The sequence below is a fragment of the Sebastes umbrosus genome, chromosome 9 (assembly GCF_015220745.1).
Source record: "Sebastes umbrosus isolate fSebUmb1 chromosome 9, fSebUmb1.pri, whole genome shotgun sequence".
In the NCBI taxonomy this organism is placed as follows: domain Eukaryota; kingdom Metazoa; phylum Chordata; class Actinopteri; order Perciformes; family Sebastidae; genus Sebastes; species Sebastes umbrosus.
Genome location: NC_051277.1, coordinates 16,818,350 through 16,834,265, shown reverse-complemented (window position 1 = coordinate 16,834,265; position 15,916 = coordinate 16,818,350). Strand labels below are relative to the sequence as shown.

General features: G+C 39.9%; 1 protein-coding gene and 2 long non-coding RNA genes across 4 annotated transcripts in view; 2 read left to right on the top strand and 1 right to left on the bottom strand.

The window, feature by feature from the left end:
* Window positions 1–7,284, top strand: part of LOC119494695 — a 75,168-nt gene extending 67,884 nt beyond the window's left edge. Inside the window, exon 4 of the long non-coding RNA XR_005208271.1 lies at window positions 7,161–7,284. This is a non-coding gene — a long non-coding RNA (uncharacterized LOC119494695). The remainder of the gene's footprint in view (window positions 1–7,160) is intronic.
* klhl4 (kelch-like family member 4) overlaps window positions 1–15,116 on the bottom strand; it is a 37,131-nt gene extending 22,015 nt beyond the window's left edge. The window contains exons 1-2 of one of the 2 annotated variants that reach the window (XM_037780768.1): window positions 14,971–15,113; window positions 7,136–7,599 (exon numbers count right to left, since the gene is read on the bottom strand). In XM_037780768.1, the coding sequence (XP_037636696.1) occupies window positions 7,136–7,593 (458 nt within the window). In that variant the 5' untranslated portion in view covers window positions 7,594–7,599; window positions 14,971–15,113. Of the gene's footprint in view, window positions 1–7,135; window positions 7,600–14,970 lie in introns of both variants that reach the window. The other variant, XM_037780769.1, reaches the window with a different exon arrangement.
* Window positions 7,484–15,485, top strand: LOC119494696. The gene is made up of 3 exons (XR_005208272.1): window positions 7,484–7,623; window positions 13,857–14,016; window positions 15,123–15,485. It is a non-coding gene; the product is annotated as an uncharacterized LOC119494696 (long non-coding RNA).
* Window positions 15,486–15,916: the final 431 nt, after the last annotated feature.

Genomic DNA, 15,916 nt, shown 5'->3' with positions numbered 1-15,916 from the left:
ATTTTTGATGTTCCATACAGTTTTGCCATAGCTGGCCCTCAAAGTTAGCTCAAACGTTGTGGGCACGGCTTACCGTATATTACAAAACAATGTCATATCACCTGAACACTTTGTGTTATTGTAACCACATTTGATAGTGTAGATATGTCTGAGTGACCGTGACAAATTTGGTGCCATTTGGCCAATAGGTGTTGCTGAAGCAGTAACATCTAACTATACATGTTGTTGTGATGTTACATCACCCAAATTCTAATGCCTTAAAAAAGACGGTCATTTATCGTGCCATCAATCATTGGAGTAGCTGCCCTCTTTACATCCGTCAATCCTCTAACAAATCCTTAATCAAATACCATCTAAGAATACATTACTTAAGCAGCTGATCGATAGTCCAGTGTTGGTCATGTATGGTTTTTCTTTTGTTCCTTTTCCCTGATGATGGGCCTTGAAGCTAAATGGTTGTGGGAGATGTGTATGAATGTGAAATTTATATATGTTTGGAAAATTTGAATGTTATAAGTGTAACACAAATATGATGTTGTATATAGTATGTATGTGATAAATGTAATGTACTTGATTTCGGACCACGGGAAAACTAGCTGGTGCCATTGGTATCAGCTAATGGGGATCCTTTTTAAATAAATAAATAAATAAAGGAAGTATTCTCTCTCTATCTGTGTATGTACGTATGTATGATTGCCCTTTGCATGGCTCAAGAACAGTTCATCCAATCAATTTCATTATTTGGTGGGTACAAGCAGCAATACCATGGTTCTTGACAACGCTGCAAGCAGCGATTCTGGTGGCCAAGCAATCCGCCCGTTCCAGACGGGCATGCACTAGTGTCAAGAAGATGCTCATTAACAATAATACGGAGAAGTTATTTAAAATATTAAAATATCATGTTTAATGTACCTTCCTCTGTTCCATCTGCTGCAATCAGTCTGACTTCTCACTGTGCCAAAACTGCCCTCCTAGATGAATGGTCAGACGATTCAAGATGTGCTTTCGTCAGCCAGGATTAGCCCCTAGCTGTAAAGGTTATGAGTCAGACAATTTGCTGAGAATCTCAGTCTTATTCCAACTAGTGTCAACTCCATCCCTCCACAAGAGGGGAAGTCGTGCCTGCCTGGGCCAAATGGGAAATGTCTCTTTCAAAATGGATTATAACAGCCATTTGCCCCTGAAGGCTGCTGAGTATCTTGGGTTGGGTTGGGAATCCAACAACTCCTACAAAGCCTCATGCAGCATGTTCCAAGTCTATATATTCCATGAGATCTTTATGCCTCTGTGCTTTGACAGTCGGTATTACTATCATTCGGCTTTGTGCAGAAAGAAATATACACACTGACTGCAATAACTTGATCCCGGCAGTGAGGCAGAGATGATAACTCTGTGCAGAAATAGATTTTCCTCTCTGCACTTTACTATCTCACCGAGGCCTCGCAACAGTCATTCTTCTTCTGATACCATTGTTATACCGGACATATTTAATATTGATAATGATGGAGGAAATGGAGCTGCATAGGGGATCCATGTCTTTTGAAATCTGCTCTGAATGTGTCCAGCAGGCCCTTTATGTTAGAAAGTGCAGTGGAAAATTGCCACTGCATTTAACAGAAAATGAAATATTACCCCCTTATAGCTTTTCCCCTCAGCTTTTTACCAAAACCGCACACGTTGTAAAGAAGAAGTGATGGTGGAGAAGTCATGTCAGCAGAAAGTCTGCGAACAGCTAATGAACATCTCAGGTGGCATAGCGATTCCTGTTTTGAATATTAAGAAACTGCATCAAGAGGCGTTAAATCTTGCACAGTAAAAATGAAAAATCAGCAGTGGAAATATCTGTTCGTTTAATAATGAAAATCTCCATAATTGACTTGCACACACAAGTGAAATACAGTATCTGCTTGGAGCCACTGAGGAATAATGTGCCAGGAGATGAATATATTTCAAAATAGAGATTAAATTTCCCTGTTGTTAAGCACAGCATATTAATACTGGAACTGCGTTGAGAGGGGTACAGGTTTGGTACATTTTAATGGTAAATCTTAATTCCATATAAGATTTTCAGTCCTTGTTCATAGATCAGTTGTGATTACAATGCTGAGCTCTGCATTGTCATGCTGATTAAAATTGTGTGTGAGTCTGTGTGTGTGTGTGTGTGTGTTGGTGGCTGGGGGCGTCCTGTAAGTGAAAAATGTGCAGATCTTAGCAGAAAGCTTCTCACTACTTTGCTGATGGCAGGTTAACTTGCTTAGTGTATGAGACTGACATCGTTGTAATCTATTTACATCTGATGTTAGTGGGTAAACAAATTAATCCACATTATTAAAGCAGTGGGTCCTGGGTCGCACATGGTCTACCGTATATATTAGATATTTATAGATCTAGATCTTTAGATGCTATATGCATTTGCAACCTATCTAGCTTGGTGAGCTGGGGCTGGGAGGGACCCTAAAACAGGGCAAATTATTTATATTTTCCCCAAATCCTACTACAGATCTTAAAGGGACTATTTGTAACTTTCAGAAATGCTTGTTAACAGCGACACCTGTGGCCGTTTAGTCAATGAAAGTCAGCGTTGGGCTCGCGCTTGCTCGCTCTAAATAGACATGAACGAGCATCGCTCAAAACAGTGAGGCGACACACGTCAGCTAAAACCACAATATCACTCTATATTTCAGCTGCTTGGCAGTAATGTTAGCTGACCAGACCAAGGTCTCTCCATGAATCAATGCTGATCCTAGTGTTGGCTTTTCCTGCTTCAGCCCCGGAGGCAGTAGATTTATACGTGTAAAAAGTTACAAACGGTCCCTTTTAAATGGTATTATATATTCTAACCATGCATATTACAGAACAGCCTACTGAACACCTTCCTGCAGTTGGAGATGATTTAGTTAAATTTTTTTTGTCGACACTATCAAATTTTCTGCTTGATCACAGTTGTCCACGCCACTATGATTCTTTTTCAATGCAAATTACCGAGTGCCTCAGAAACTGTTGAACGAAGTCATGGCCCCTACTAATAGTGCCCGGGTAAAATTCATAGAGAGCCGTGTCAGGGATTATTTCCTTTGAATTAGGTCCATTTGGGGGAGAAAAAATGACTGATCCGCACTTGAACAGAAATGAGGAATGTGTCCAGCATATAATGCTGCTCTATCTCTGTTCACCACCTCCTGCAAAAGCATGAGGAGGGACTACGGAAAACTCTGCCTTTATCTTTAGCCTCCATCTGAGATGGCCTTGTTGCGTACTGAATGCTGATTTGGCGAAGTTAAAGAACGCTCAAAATCAATTATATGCGAAATACAAAATCTCCTGAGGATGTAATTTTGAGATTACAACAGATATACTGTATTTTGCAATTTACAGCCTCTTTTAAGACGCCTCCACTGGATGTGTCACACGCAGACCAAGACCCTGTAAGCCTTGTGGTGTTATGAGACATCCAACAAATATCTGAATTACTGCTGTTGACAGGGGGAGAGGTGGTGGTATTTATTTTCCAAGGCGGCAGAGAGGGAATTGAGATATCATTCAAACTAACAGCCCGCTGACTCAAGCCTCTGTTAGTGTTTATGTGGGAGAGGTCAGGGTTTCCATTCCATTCAGGTTAACTTCTGTCATATATTCTCTGCCAATGATGGGGAGAGGTTATTTGGATGAGAGTCGTGAGGACACAACAAATATACAGTATATAGCTTACTGTAGAGCATTAGGAGCAAGGGCGGGAAACAACATGGTATTATCTGCTACTTACTTCACTACGTTTTGATTTAACAACTCTGTAGATGGTCAGATGAGAAAGATTAACTTAATTCAAGAGAAATCCAACAGAACGAGAATAATTATACCAGCAAGACCAGAACATAAAAGAGTCGCTGACTTTTTGAGTTATCTTGAGTATTCATGGCACCCAGGTGGGTTTTAAGAATTAACTACATTAAATATAAAGAAAAAGATTTTTCATTAGCTCAATTTTCATGTTTACAAGAACCTTCCTGCCACATAATGTGAACATATACATTTATACTTAAGCATATTAACATGAAACATCAATTATTAAAGCCAAGCAGAATCCTAAATATATGCTAACATTGTTTATTCCAATACGCACAAGTTAGGATGAGCTGTTTTCATTGACTTTGTCAGTTAGTTCAGTTTGACATCGATCTTAAATATGAATAACAAAAGTGGGAAACTCAATGGAAATCAATGAAAGGTTTGAATAAACCGATGGGATGGATTTCCTGTAGACATTGTGTGAATGAAACTAATCACTGAGGGGCACCACAAAATGACTGACACATATTTTCCAACTACAGACGAACGGCTAAAACTTTTTGTATTTTCTTTCACAGCTAGCAGGACTCATTTCTTCATTCAGCCTGAGGGATTGTGACAAATTATGTGTCAAGGATTTATGATGTGAGACGTAATAGGGCCACCCAGCTGGTGGAGTAAATGAATGTGCATATCTCAGTGACATCCACACATCTGCTTAGCCGCTGAAGAACATGCAAGCCATGATGTGTCAGGCAGTCACTGGCCTAATTCACGGTGCAACTTTGTACATCTACAGATGCAGCGCTCGTCCAAACATTCCAGCAACTTCACAGTTATCGAGTGACTGCGTTTCCATTATACACAAACTTGATTGAAACGTACCACCATGCCACACGCATATGTATTTATCTCAAGTCAAACTAATAAGGGATGCTCCGATCTGACATTTACAGTCCCGATACCGATACCAGGGCTCTGGGTATCGGCCGATACCAAGTACCAATGCGATACCAGTGTTTAATTGATAAGCTGTATGCGTCACTGTGTGGAAGTGACTGGGGTCATTCATTTATGTGTAAGGCAACATCAGGTTTGACTTAAACATTGCTTTCTTAACTTCATAAAACAAAATATAACAAATAAATACATAGACATACATTTTGTGAATTGATATATATATAATTAAAATAATAAATTGTACACCAGCATCTTCAAAATTAAGAGGAATTACAATTCAGGTGTAAACCGTTTTAATGCAGCAACAAATTGGTCAAAATTTAAACAGGAATTTAAATTCCAGTCTATAATGTTCATAGTTTATAAACATAAAATTGAAATGAATAGATCAGCCCCATTGTCACCGATACCCAATCTAGCTATTTGAGTCAGTATCGGCCTGATATCCGATCCGGTATCGGTGCATCCCTAAAACTAATTGTTGCAGTCTCGCTTGCTATTCAAGCCACTGCATGTTCAGAAATCACAAATTCCTTGATTTAATAATGATGTAAAAGAGGTCCTGACCGGGTGATTAATTTATTTCAATGAAAGGAGGAAGTGAGGGAACTGGCTGTGAATATTTTTAATGATACTTCGTTATTTAGAAGGATGGACGATTTGAGCGGGACAGAAAATAAAACCATTAAAAATACTTTGTATGTCAGCTTCCTTTGCTGATTATCAAATTCATGAATGGATGAATCTCTACAACTAAGTATAGCTGAGCTAAGGATATATTTTATGATCCACCGGAGCAGAACCATTTTAATATTTCAGTATCATTGTCAAAATATGATAGCTGTGCTGTATTTTACATGGCCAGCGTGAACTCAAGGTCCCCCCTTGAGAGCTGGAGCGTTACACATTTTTTACTGTGAGGCACATCTTTTATGCATGCACTTTTCACATACAGGGACCCCAAAACATGAACATCTGCCAATTATACCAACACGGGGAGCAGAACGTCGAGCCCGATTCCAAAACTGTATCTTAACTGGGAATAATTCATGTTCTGTTCAGGGAACTCGACCGTCCACTGACTGCCCGTGGCATTCATTTATTCCACATTGACACATTTTTGACAGCAGACAGAGACTGTGTATTTGGAATTACCTGTTTATGGTATGGTATCATGGTGAGCTCTTTATAAAACAAAGGGACAGGTTTCACTTTCATTGTTTCATTTCATCATGGAACAAAAGCACGCAGGAAAGCTTAAGGACCAATCACCTCAGAATGTCACAGACAAGATAAAAGGCAGACTTGGTCTTTTCATCCTTGACGTGAGGTGCTTTTAGTGTTCTGCCAGACAGCACACACACACACACACACACATCTCTAACCTGTTTACTTCCTGGAGGAAGATGTAGCATCACAGGGAAGACAGGGGGAAAAAAACACAACCTGGAATAGCAGGGGGTGGGATTTATAGCTGGAAAAACATGTATGACCCTGAGAGTTTGGCATCAGGGTTTGGGCAAGATGTTAGCAGGAAATAAATTAAATCACTTGTGCCAGCCACTAGCAATGATAGCTTTTGGCTCATAAAGTGGTTGTAATAGCAGTCTATAATTCATGTGATTGCACTGCTTCTTCTTTTTATAGGTCCGGTACGTGTTACTTGATGTAATGGCTCTTTCCCGCCATCCTCTTTTAACTCTATGGAAGAATGCATTAGTGTAATGTGTAAAATACTAAATACTCTGGAGGAATCAGGCAAAGTCATACAGTGCATGTAATCTGGACCACAACACAGACAAGGGAGCAGAAAAAAAAGCCCTGGCTTTCGGTCCATCCTTTGAATAATTAAAAGGATGCTTTATTGGTTTGTCCTGCCCAACACGCTGTGGACAATGAGAGTGAGCTTTCCCCAGGTGAGCCATGGTGGCAGCTGCCGAGCCAGAGTAAACTGGAAAATGAGAGCCGTGCAGATAATTTAATCTTAGTTTAATTCAAAGATCTACATGCAGGGTGGAAGTGCAAATATTGAACAAAGTTAAAAAGCTGTATACTCTTCATATATGTGTGTATTTAGTCTCAGAAATGTTGAAAACAGATGCTAAGTATAGCTGTTGTGTGCTATGTCAGCAGCATTTCCTGTTTAAAGCGGGGTTGTGCTAATTTTTCCTGATCACAACAAAACATTCTTACTTCTTAATCCTCGGGTGCCGCCTCAGGCGTCAGACTTTCTCAATTAGATGCAGATTTCATCTTCTTTCACTATGAAACGAGGGAGCCATGTCTTCCCAAAATAGCATCCCATAATCTGGTTTTTAATTGAGCATACGTTATGCAATGTGACTGATGTGACGCCACATAATAAATCTCTGTCACCTAACAGTCATACCTCTCTCTGGCCTCCACCTCTGCAGGTTCCTCTGTGCTGTTCTTCACATCTTCCTGGCCGGTGATGGCGTCCTCTTTCCTCGTGGTGCTCGGCGAGGAGCTGCTCTTTGAAGATTCCTCGTTGACCTGGAGACCCTGGATGGTGTTCTGCTGATGCCATGATTGTTGACCCGCTCTGACGTAGACAGGTGTGGGCCCTGTCGTCTGTGCCAAGATGCTGTGGACCGGGCTGTTATTCTTCCGTAGTCCTCCAACGCCTCTCTCCCGTGAGTGACTCTTCAGCCGGCCCTGGACGGGCGTCCCTCTGTGGTCCAGGCCATCCTGCTGAATGTAACCTCCCACCCCGCCGCCGCTGCCTCCTCCACCGCCAGCCGAACCTTGGGATGAATGGCTGAACCAGCGCCAGCGGAGCCTGAGGATCTGCTTCACGTCAAATTCCTTCTTCCCCGACACAGACATCCTCCTCTGGGTTTGGAGACGAAGGCAATGGTACGTTGAGTCCCCAAAAACATGGAGAGCAGAGGAGAGAAGAGCCTTGATTTCAGTCCTCACTGACTACAATGTGCCTCTTCTCTTCCGTTATTGTCTCACTACTATCATGACCACCCCCTCCTTCTTCTATTACTCCTCCGTTGTTCTTTTAGTGGAGATGGAAAGCAGTCCTCTGCAGCTTTTGTTCCTGTGCCTGAGACTACTACCCTCCCTCCAACTCTCCCCCTCTGTCTTTCTCTCTCTCTCTATCTCTCTTTCTTTCCCTCCTGTGCTGCTGCTGTTTCTGTTTGCTGCTGCTGCTGCTGCTGTGCCGCTGGAGCTGAGTTAATGCACATGCATGATCCACACTCCCTCCCCTTCGTCTCCCCTGTTTCGCTCTCTCTCTCTCTCTCTCTCTCTCTCTCTCTCACTCTCTCTCCCTCTCTGCTTGTCTCTCCTCTGCACACACACATTCACACACACACACACCCACTCTGAGGGATAGACATATATACTCTGAAAATAAAATGAGAAAATCTCCCAAGCCCTGCCCAGTCCCCTCTGCCGCTGTGTCCCTGTAAAAGTGTGTGTGTGTGTGTGTGTGTGTGCGTGTGTGTGTGTGTGTGTGTGTGTGTGTGATAACAGGGTTGCCTTCTCTTGCTGCGAGGGGGAGGTGGGGTATCATAGAGCCAGGATGATGAGGTCACACCTTCACAAAGTAAATCACTGCTTGCTCAAGGAAGGAAAGAGGAAGACTACTAACAACACTGTGCCATCAGGACTATTACTGTAGCAGGAGCTTGTAATCCATTAATGTATGTAGATACACACGCAAGCTCATCCGTGAATAGAAAAAGCAGGATACATTAATAACTCTCTCATAAATAACCAACACTCATCAACACACACACTCTTCAAGGCAAGTGAAATGTATCTCACACTAACACACATCTGTGTGCAGTCTGCTATTCTCACATCAAACAGAGTCCCATGGGGGACTGTCTCAGTGTATGTAGCCATGCAGAAAAAATATTCTCCTTCAGTCACTGTCTTGAAATCCCCCCCTGCGATTACAAGTGAGAAACTACATACTGATGAATCTTCAAGGTCAGTAAGCTGCCTCTTCCCCGGTCAGGGCTTCAGTCTTTTGCATTTCAAAAATAGATTGTGCATAAGGTTAACACTGCACCATGCAGGTAATTGAGATACCACACATTAACTCCAAAGGCAAAGGGACGCTGGAACAGAACACAAGGTAATATGGGGACAATTGATCAATGCTGAGGGCATCACCAGCATATGAAAACAGCACGGTGGTATGATGTAGGGCAGTGATTCTCAACCGCCGGGCCGCAACCGCATACAGCGGGTTACCGGGCTGCAGAGATGTTATCTGACAGGAGCCGATCATCCCCGTTCACTGTGCAGAATGATGCAGGCTATGAAGGGTAACGTTTTCTCTGTGCTCACTTTAAATCTATGCAATTTGCACAGGTGTGATGTGGAAATAAGATGCCTCCAGTGCATACACACTGAGAATGGACTTTTTAGTGAAGTAGAGGATAGGGGTGTAAAAAAATATTGAAAAATATTGAATATGACAATATTATGTTTTGTGAACAAAATCGATTTTTAATTAATAGTTTCGAAGATTGACGCGGTCAATACTTTATTTCATTTGCAAAGATATGTGCCCTCTCAAAGTAGTGTGATGATGTTGGATGTTACAGAGACTGTGATAAATGCAGATCTCACTGTTCTGATTGCATAAAAAACAAAACTTTTTTACTCAGATTTTATGCATATTGTGGTGTGTTCTTTATACTACGACAGTTTTCCTAAAATTGTATCAAAAAATTGCAATATAACACCTTACTTACGGTATCACAATATATCGAATATATATTGACCCCTATATCATGATACATATCGTATCACCAGATTCTTGCCAATACAAATCCCTATGAGAGGACATCTTGTGTCAGACACATTTGCGTATTCATTAGGGTTGTCAAAATTAACGTGATAATAACTCGTTTAAGCAAATTTGTTTTAACACCACTAATTTGTTTAACGTGTTAAGCAACTTGATACGGGCTCAGTATCAAAGCTAGAGTGAAGATACTGGTATCATATGAAAGTAGAAAAACCTAAGGAATCCATTGATACCAACCATGTCATACTAGCTTGTCGTGAATGAGGCTAAATAAAGCTCTAAACGTACACTAAATTTTGGCAAGGAAAAACTGGAATGGCCATTTTCAAGAGGTCCCTTGACCTCTGACCTCAAGATATGTGAATGAAAATGGGTTCTATGGGTACCCACGAGTCTCCCCTTTACAGACATGCCCAATTTATGATAATCACATGCAGTTTGGGGCAAGTCATAGTCAAGTCAGCACACTGACACACTGACAGCTGTTGTTGCTTGTTGGGCTTCAGTTTTTCATGTTATGATTTGAACATATTTTTCATGCTAAATGCAGTACCTGTGAGGGTTTCTGGACAATATTTGTGATTGTTTGTGTTGTTAATTGATTTTCAATAATAAATATAGACATACATTTGCATAAAGCAGCATATTTGCTTATTAAATACTTGACAAATCTCCTTTTAACGTACATTTTGAACAGATACAAAATATGAGTTATTTACGATTTATTGCAATTAACTATGGACCATCATGAGATTAATCGTGATTGAATATTTTAATTGATTGACAGCCTTAATATTCATAGATTAGATACATTTTGGATTTTTGAATTACAAAGAACCACACCCACCCACCACTCTTTGCTAGCTTGCCGGTCCCTATATCCAAAACGGTTACTATAGAGTATTCTGTGTACACTATTGGATCTGGGTGTTTTTAAGTACTTTATTATGATCCAGTTGTCAAAGGAAGCTCTATATGCCCAAAGGGCAGGTGGTAATTGGATTTAGAAATGGATTGTGAACCATGGAAGATTGTGAACCACTTAGCATCTGGTCTAGATTTATGGATTTCTACATTGGAATCAATGTTAATGTTCTGCACCTGAGCTCCCTATTAACACTGTGTTTGTTATCACTGCAAGCTTACACACTGACATAACAGAATTACAGTGAACTTGTATTCCTGTGAAATAGATGAAAATGAAAACGCAGCACGGTCTTTCTGTACTCGTTTTCTAATTTCCACTTCCATGACAAAAGGTGAGAGGAGAAGCTTGCACTCAAACTGATGGATTTCAATATTGTAAAATCTCTCATCCGCCTCCACAAACCTCCCACTGCAGGTTTGGAAGAGTGGACTTATCCAGCTATTGTGTCCACTATATCTACCTAAACCATAACTGGCCATAATATTTGATGGGGACAAGCATTGATCTGAAAATATCTTCCACTCACAGACTGCACATTGCCTCCATTCTCTGATCATAGATAACTGAGAATGTCACTTTTACTTTTCTTCACACATGCCAAACAACAGCACAGTATAGACAAAGATTATGATTATTACAGAGACAAGGATTTTCCCACAACTACTATAAGATTAAGAAATACGCATCGTAAAATGTTCAAGTCACCGCATTATTCAAATAAACTCTATGGTAGAAACTACAGGAGATTGAAAGGCTGCATGAAGGGTGTGGATCATCCTTTGTTTATATCCAAGTCTTTATGCTAATGATACAATAAGAGTGGATGATAATTTCCACAGTCAAGAGGCAAAACACTGAATTATTAATACGAGCTTTCTCTGCATATAAAAATATTTTACATTGTATTAAATTGTTTTGGAACCAAAAAGGACCAGCGCGAATTAACTGGTTCCTTCTGGGGATTCTGATAGTTGAAGGAGTTTCTATGTGAATAAGTAGGCCTATGTGAGAGACAAGATTAAGTATGTGACAGCCAAGAATAATTTATTTTCAGGCAAAAATATTTAATTTGGAGAAAAGCCAATTCCTCTCTTGTGTCAGTTGTTACTTTTTTCAGGACAAGTAATTACATTTTTTGTAAATATATATTGATACGGGTCACTGTTAAGATTATGCTGCAAGTGATACAAAAGAGGAATGCAGATACAGATACAGATCCTTGACTGTGTGGGTTAATTGTGCGTTGATCTGTTGGCAATGCCTTGGGGCTCCAGTAGGGGATCACGCTCTGCTGGTCGTGTCTAGAAGGTAACCTGCTAATTGAGAATGCTCGCAAAAACTCTTGTGCGACTCGCTGCCCAACGACCTATCCTAACCTTAACCAATACCTAACCTTACCTACTCAAGGTCAATGCCTAACATTAACCAATGCATAACCTTAACCACTCTAGGGCAATGCCTCTAACCTTAACCACTTAAGATCAATGCCTAACCTTAACTATTCAAGATCAGTGCCTAACCTTAACAATCTCACAAGAGTTTCCCCAGTTTGCTAGTTCCCATCTAGACAGTACCCCCCAAAAGTGAAGCCAAAACATTTCATTTGCCCCCTGGTGGCTGGCTGCAGTATAGGTCATAAAGCCCACTCCTCTGGTTGTGTCTAGAGGGTAACCTAGTAATTGCGAAAGCCTGCAAATACTCTGGCGAGACCCGTTGCTTGAGGACATATCCTAACCGTAACTAATGCATAACCTTAACTATTCAAGGTCAATGCCTAACCTTAACTATTCGAGGTCAACACACTACACTAGCTGCCGGTGTTATGTTGACGTCTGTTCCCCCGTTGAATAGTGTTTCTCTCCTGTTAAAATGATAGCGCTCCCTCGGTAGTTAGGGTTAGGGATAAGAGTTGGTTCAGGTGGGGAAACACATATCGACGGGAAACGGTAACGTTACTCGACCCTACCTGTAACCTCGTGGTCCTGCCGTAGAGTCGGACTGTTCCCTGTACATTCATACAGTTTACCCTGTCATTGGCATTTAAGCTTGGCTACATTCATATCTATGCGTTTGTTTACTTTATCACTGTTAGAGGTCTGTTCATGTGTCTAGTGATCCAAAAAAGTTCTAATATATATCATAAGTAAAACTTCAAGCTGTAGTACAATGTAGATCATTTTGAGAATGGTACAAAAACACAATTTAAAGAGATAATTTATTCACGATAACTGTGGTCCTGAAGCTGAGTGCGTTTTGTTTACATTGTTTAAAATGTAACTCAATACAGAGACGAGTGAAGGCAAGAGCTGTGTGTTGGTTTCCTGTTAGAGGGCACAGCATCTACATGCTTGGATTTTGTGTTCTCACCACAAAAACAGTTCAGATGCTCTCGCATTTCCTTTGTCTGTAAGGGAAGCCATCTTGTTTTGCCGTGCCTCAGACCTTCACCTTTTTGACATCAGTTAAATGAATGACCTCCATTAATTGAAAGCAGCAATATTATTGGATGTACAGTATTTATTGATCACAAGTTTGAGTATGTTGCACACATTGTTTATGGTTTATGCTCTAAGTGATGCTAAAGCCACTTTCATTAAGTGCCATAATAACATTAAATGTACATAAAATTGTGGCGTTACTAACCTCCCTCTGCTGTTCTACAACCAGAATGGGACATACTTTACTACAGGAATAAAAATGTATATAATAATTTTATTGAACTGAACAAAATGATGTTGAGGAATATTATTGCCCATATTATTTCCTAGGCTGAGGTTGATTTTGTGAATACACAATCAAATTATGTTGTTTTTTTTGGTTCCGTTGTTATTTCTTACTAACCTCTACTAATGTTTTGCCTCAGTCGTTAATCACTAAGAGTCATTATCACCGCAGGTAGCATTAGCTGTGTGCATAAACTGATGAAAGCAAAGACTTTAATATTCTCTCGGTTTTTGTTATTGGAAAGAAATCTCCTCGTCTCCCGAGTGCCTTTTTGTTAGTCCTGGAGGCACTTAATGCTCCTTTGCACTTGATACCTTTCTGAATCAAACATGATCTGAAAGCAGCTTTGAATAAAGCTGTGAATGTGCTGTATATTACCAAAAACCAATTCATTATGAAAATCGCATTAGTAAAAACACAAACTAGTCAATTTTATGCAAATCCATATTAGCTTCCATTCATTATCTACTAGTACATGAAAATGGATTCTAAATGAAACTCATATTACTGTTGCATAATATAAATAGTGTATTTTAAGGACACTATTTATATGTCCAGGAAGCCTAGGTGTATTATAATAATAATAAAGGCTCATTAGAGTGAGAGATGATCTAATGTATAGTAACAAGCCATCACACTGCGTAACCTCTTTTATTCTTGCAGGAGTCAAGGACACCATCTGGCTGCACTCCGCATGACACATGAGATGTCAGATGTCAGACTGGTGTGGTAAACCACATTATCATCCAACATCTGCCTCCCCAGTGAACATACCTACGTGCCTAGACGGCTATTCTTCGAGCCTTGCACTCGCAATCAAGCTGTAAGTTAAATGTCTTTTGTATCGTGTTATAAACAATATATAGAAGGGGATTGTCTTATATAATATGAAATGTAAATCAATAAAAAGCCAAGATCCATGTAAGGAAAACTACAACATCCATGCCTTGCTAGAGTTATCAGACATTTGGTAACGGGGTGTGCTTATATACTGTATCTACAGTCTCTGTGTGTGTGTATTTTACATTGTATTCACAAGGTTATACTGTGGAGTATGTGGGATACAAGCATGAATGGGAACACCCACCAACCTCAGCTACCTCTGCAAAATCCTAGCCTGAATGTTAACTAAATGCTTCTTGGAAAGATGAAGGAAAGGCCTCGCATGTCAAATCCCATGCTGTGTTGGGCAGTGATATTTCAAATATAATAGACCATTGTCCATATTCATGAGACTAACAAGAGGTTATAGCTCAGAAAAATAAAACGCGATGACGAATCAACCACACACACCAACACGTGCTCACCGGCACTCACACAGCATTTACAGTTTATACATACACACACACAAATGATGATTTGAAGTTTCAGAGCAGTATAAGAGACTACTTTCAAATGTAAGAATGTGTAGTTATTTGCTGTAACATCCCTGACCTGATATGTCCATGACCAGGGTGCAGAAACGAGATACAGCCTTTCACTCGCTATGGAGGTCAGGGGGAACAAGTTGGAAATGTATGAGAAACTTACAATTAAATATTCCACTTATGGCTGGAGCGGTAGACAAGGTTATTATATCTTCTGAATCAATAGCTTACATCGTTTTAGATGCATCTGAACGTAACCAAGGACATACCGTAACCAGGATGCAAAGTAAAAAGTTATGTTTTTTTTTACTGAGGAACAGATTTATGGTACTGGCTAAAGTAAATCTCTTTCATGCAATAATCTCATCTATATACATTTTAAACAAATGTCAGTCATTTTTTCTTCTTACCTCAGAAACAGTTACTCCTCAGCATTCAAACAGTGGAATTATCTTCCAAAATGGATGGCCAATGGAGGCGAACTGCATGTAATCCAATAATTTACACGTAACAACTGTGCTGGACTGTTCCAACTTTTTCTTCTCCTATGTCCCTCTTTCAGCGCAAAAATGTTTGCCTCTCCAGAAAGGAAGGGGGCTCTTTCCTCTTTTAAAGGAAACTCCTGATGAGTTCCTTCCTCTGCACTACAACAATTGCATTCAAGCAACCACGAACACTGGGATCACATCCTGTGTTTGAGGTAAAACACCGCTTTCACAAAGCCTTACCCTAAAAAAACATGTTTCTTCCAACAGCTGCATGAAAAGAACATTATTACTGAAACTAACGCATATATGTGTGTTGCAAATACATTTTAAGTAATTATAATGTCACATAAAGAGTAATCATTGATAAACAATAAAAAGTTGTAAAACTGTATAATGACTGTGTAGCTTTGTATGCATCTTTGAGTCTGATAAAATATAGTGCAGAATTAATTATTCGCCAAAAAAGTCAGTGAAAACTCTTTTGAAGACTGTATTTATCAAATCCTTGTAACAGTGGTGGTGTATTATCTTTTAACCACTGGGTGGCATATTTAACATTTTCTCTTAAGAAGACTTCCATCCATAGTTTAAAGTTTAGTTTAAAGGGTCAGGCATTTCAAGGGGCTATAAAAGATTTTTATTTTGCCAAAATGATCCTATTCTCTAGCTTCATTCCCACATGTAAGCCCAATTTATGTGATAGTTAAGACCTGTGAATTGGAACAATACCAACAAGCACGTGGGTTTTTTTTTCTTCTGTGCCGTATTATAATATCCTATTTGTACAACACAACTGAACGATAAACTGCAAATGTCTCATCACAACACATAACTGAGTTTTATTTTTCTTGATAAGCAACCTTTTGCA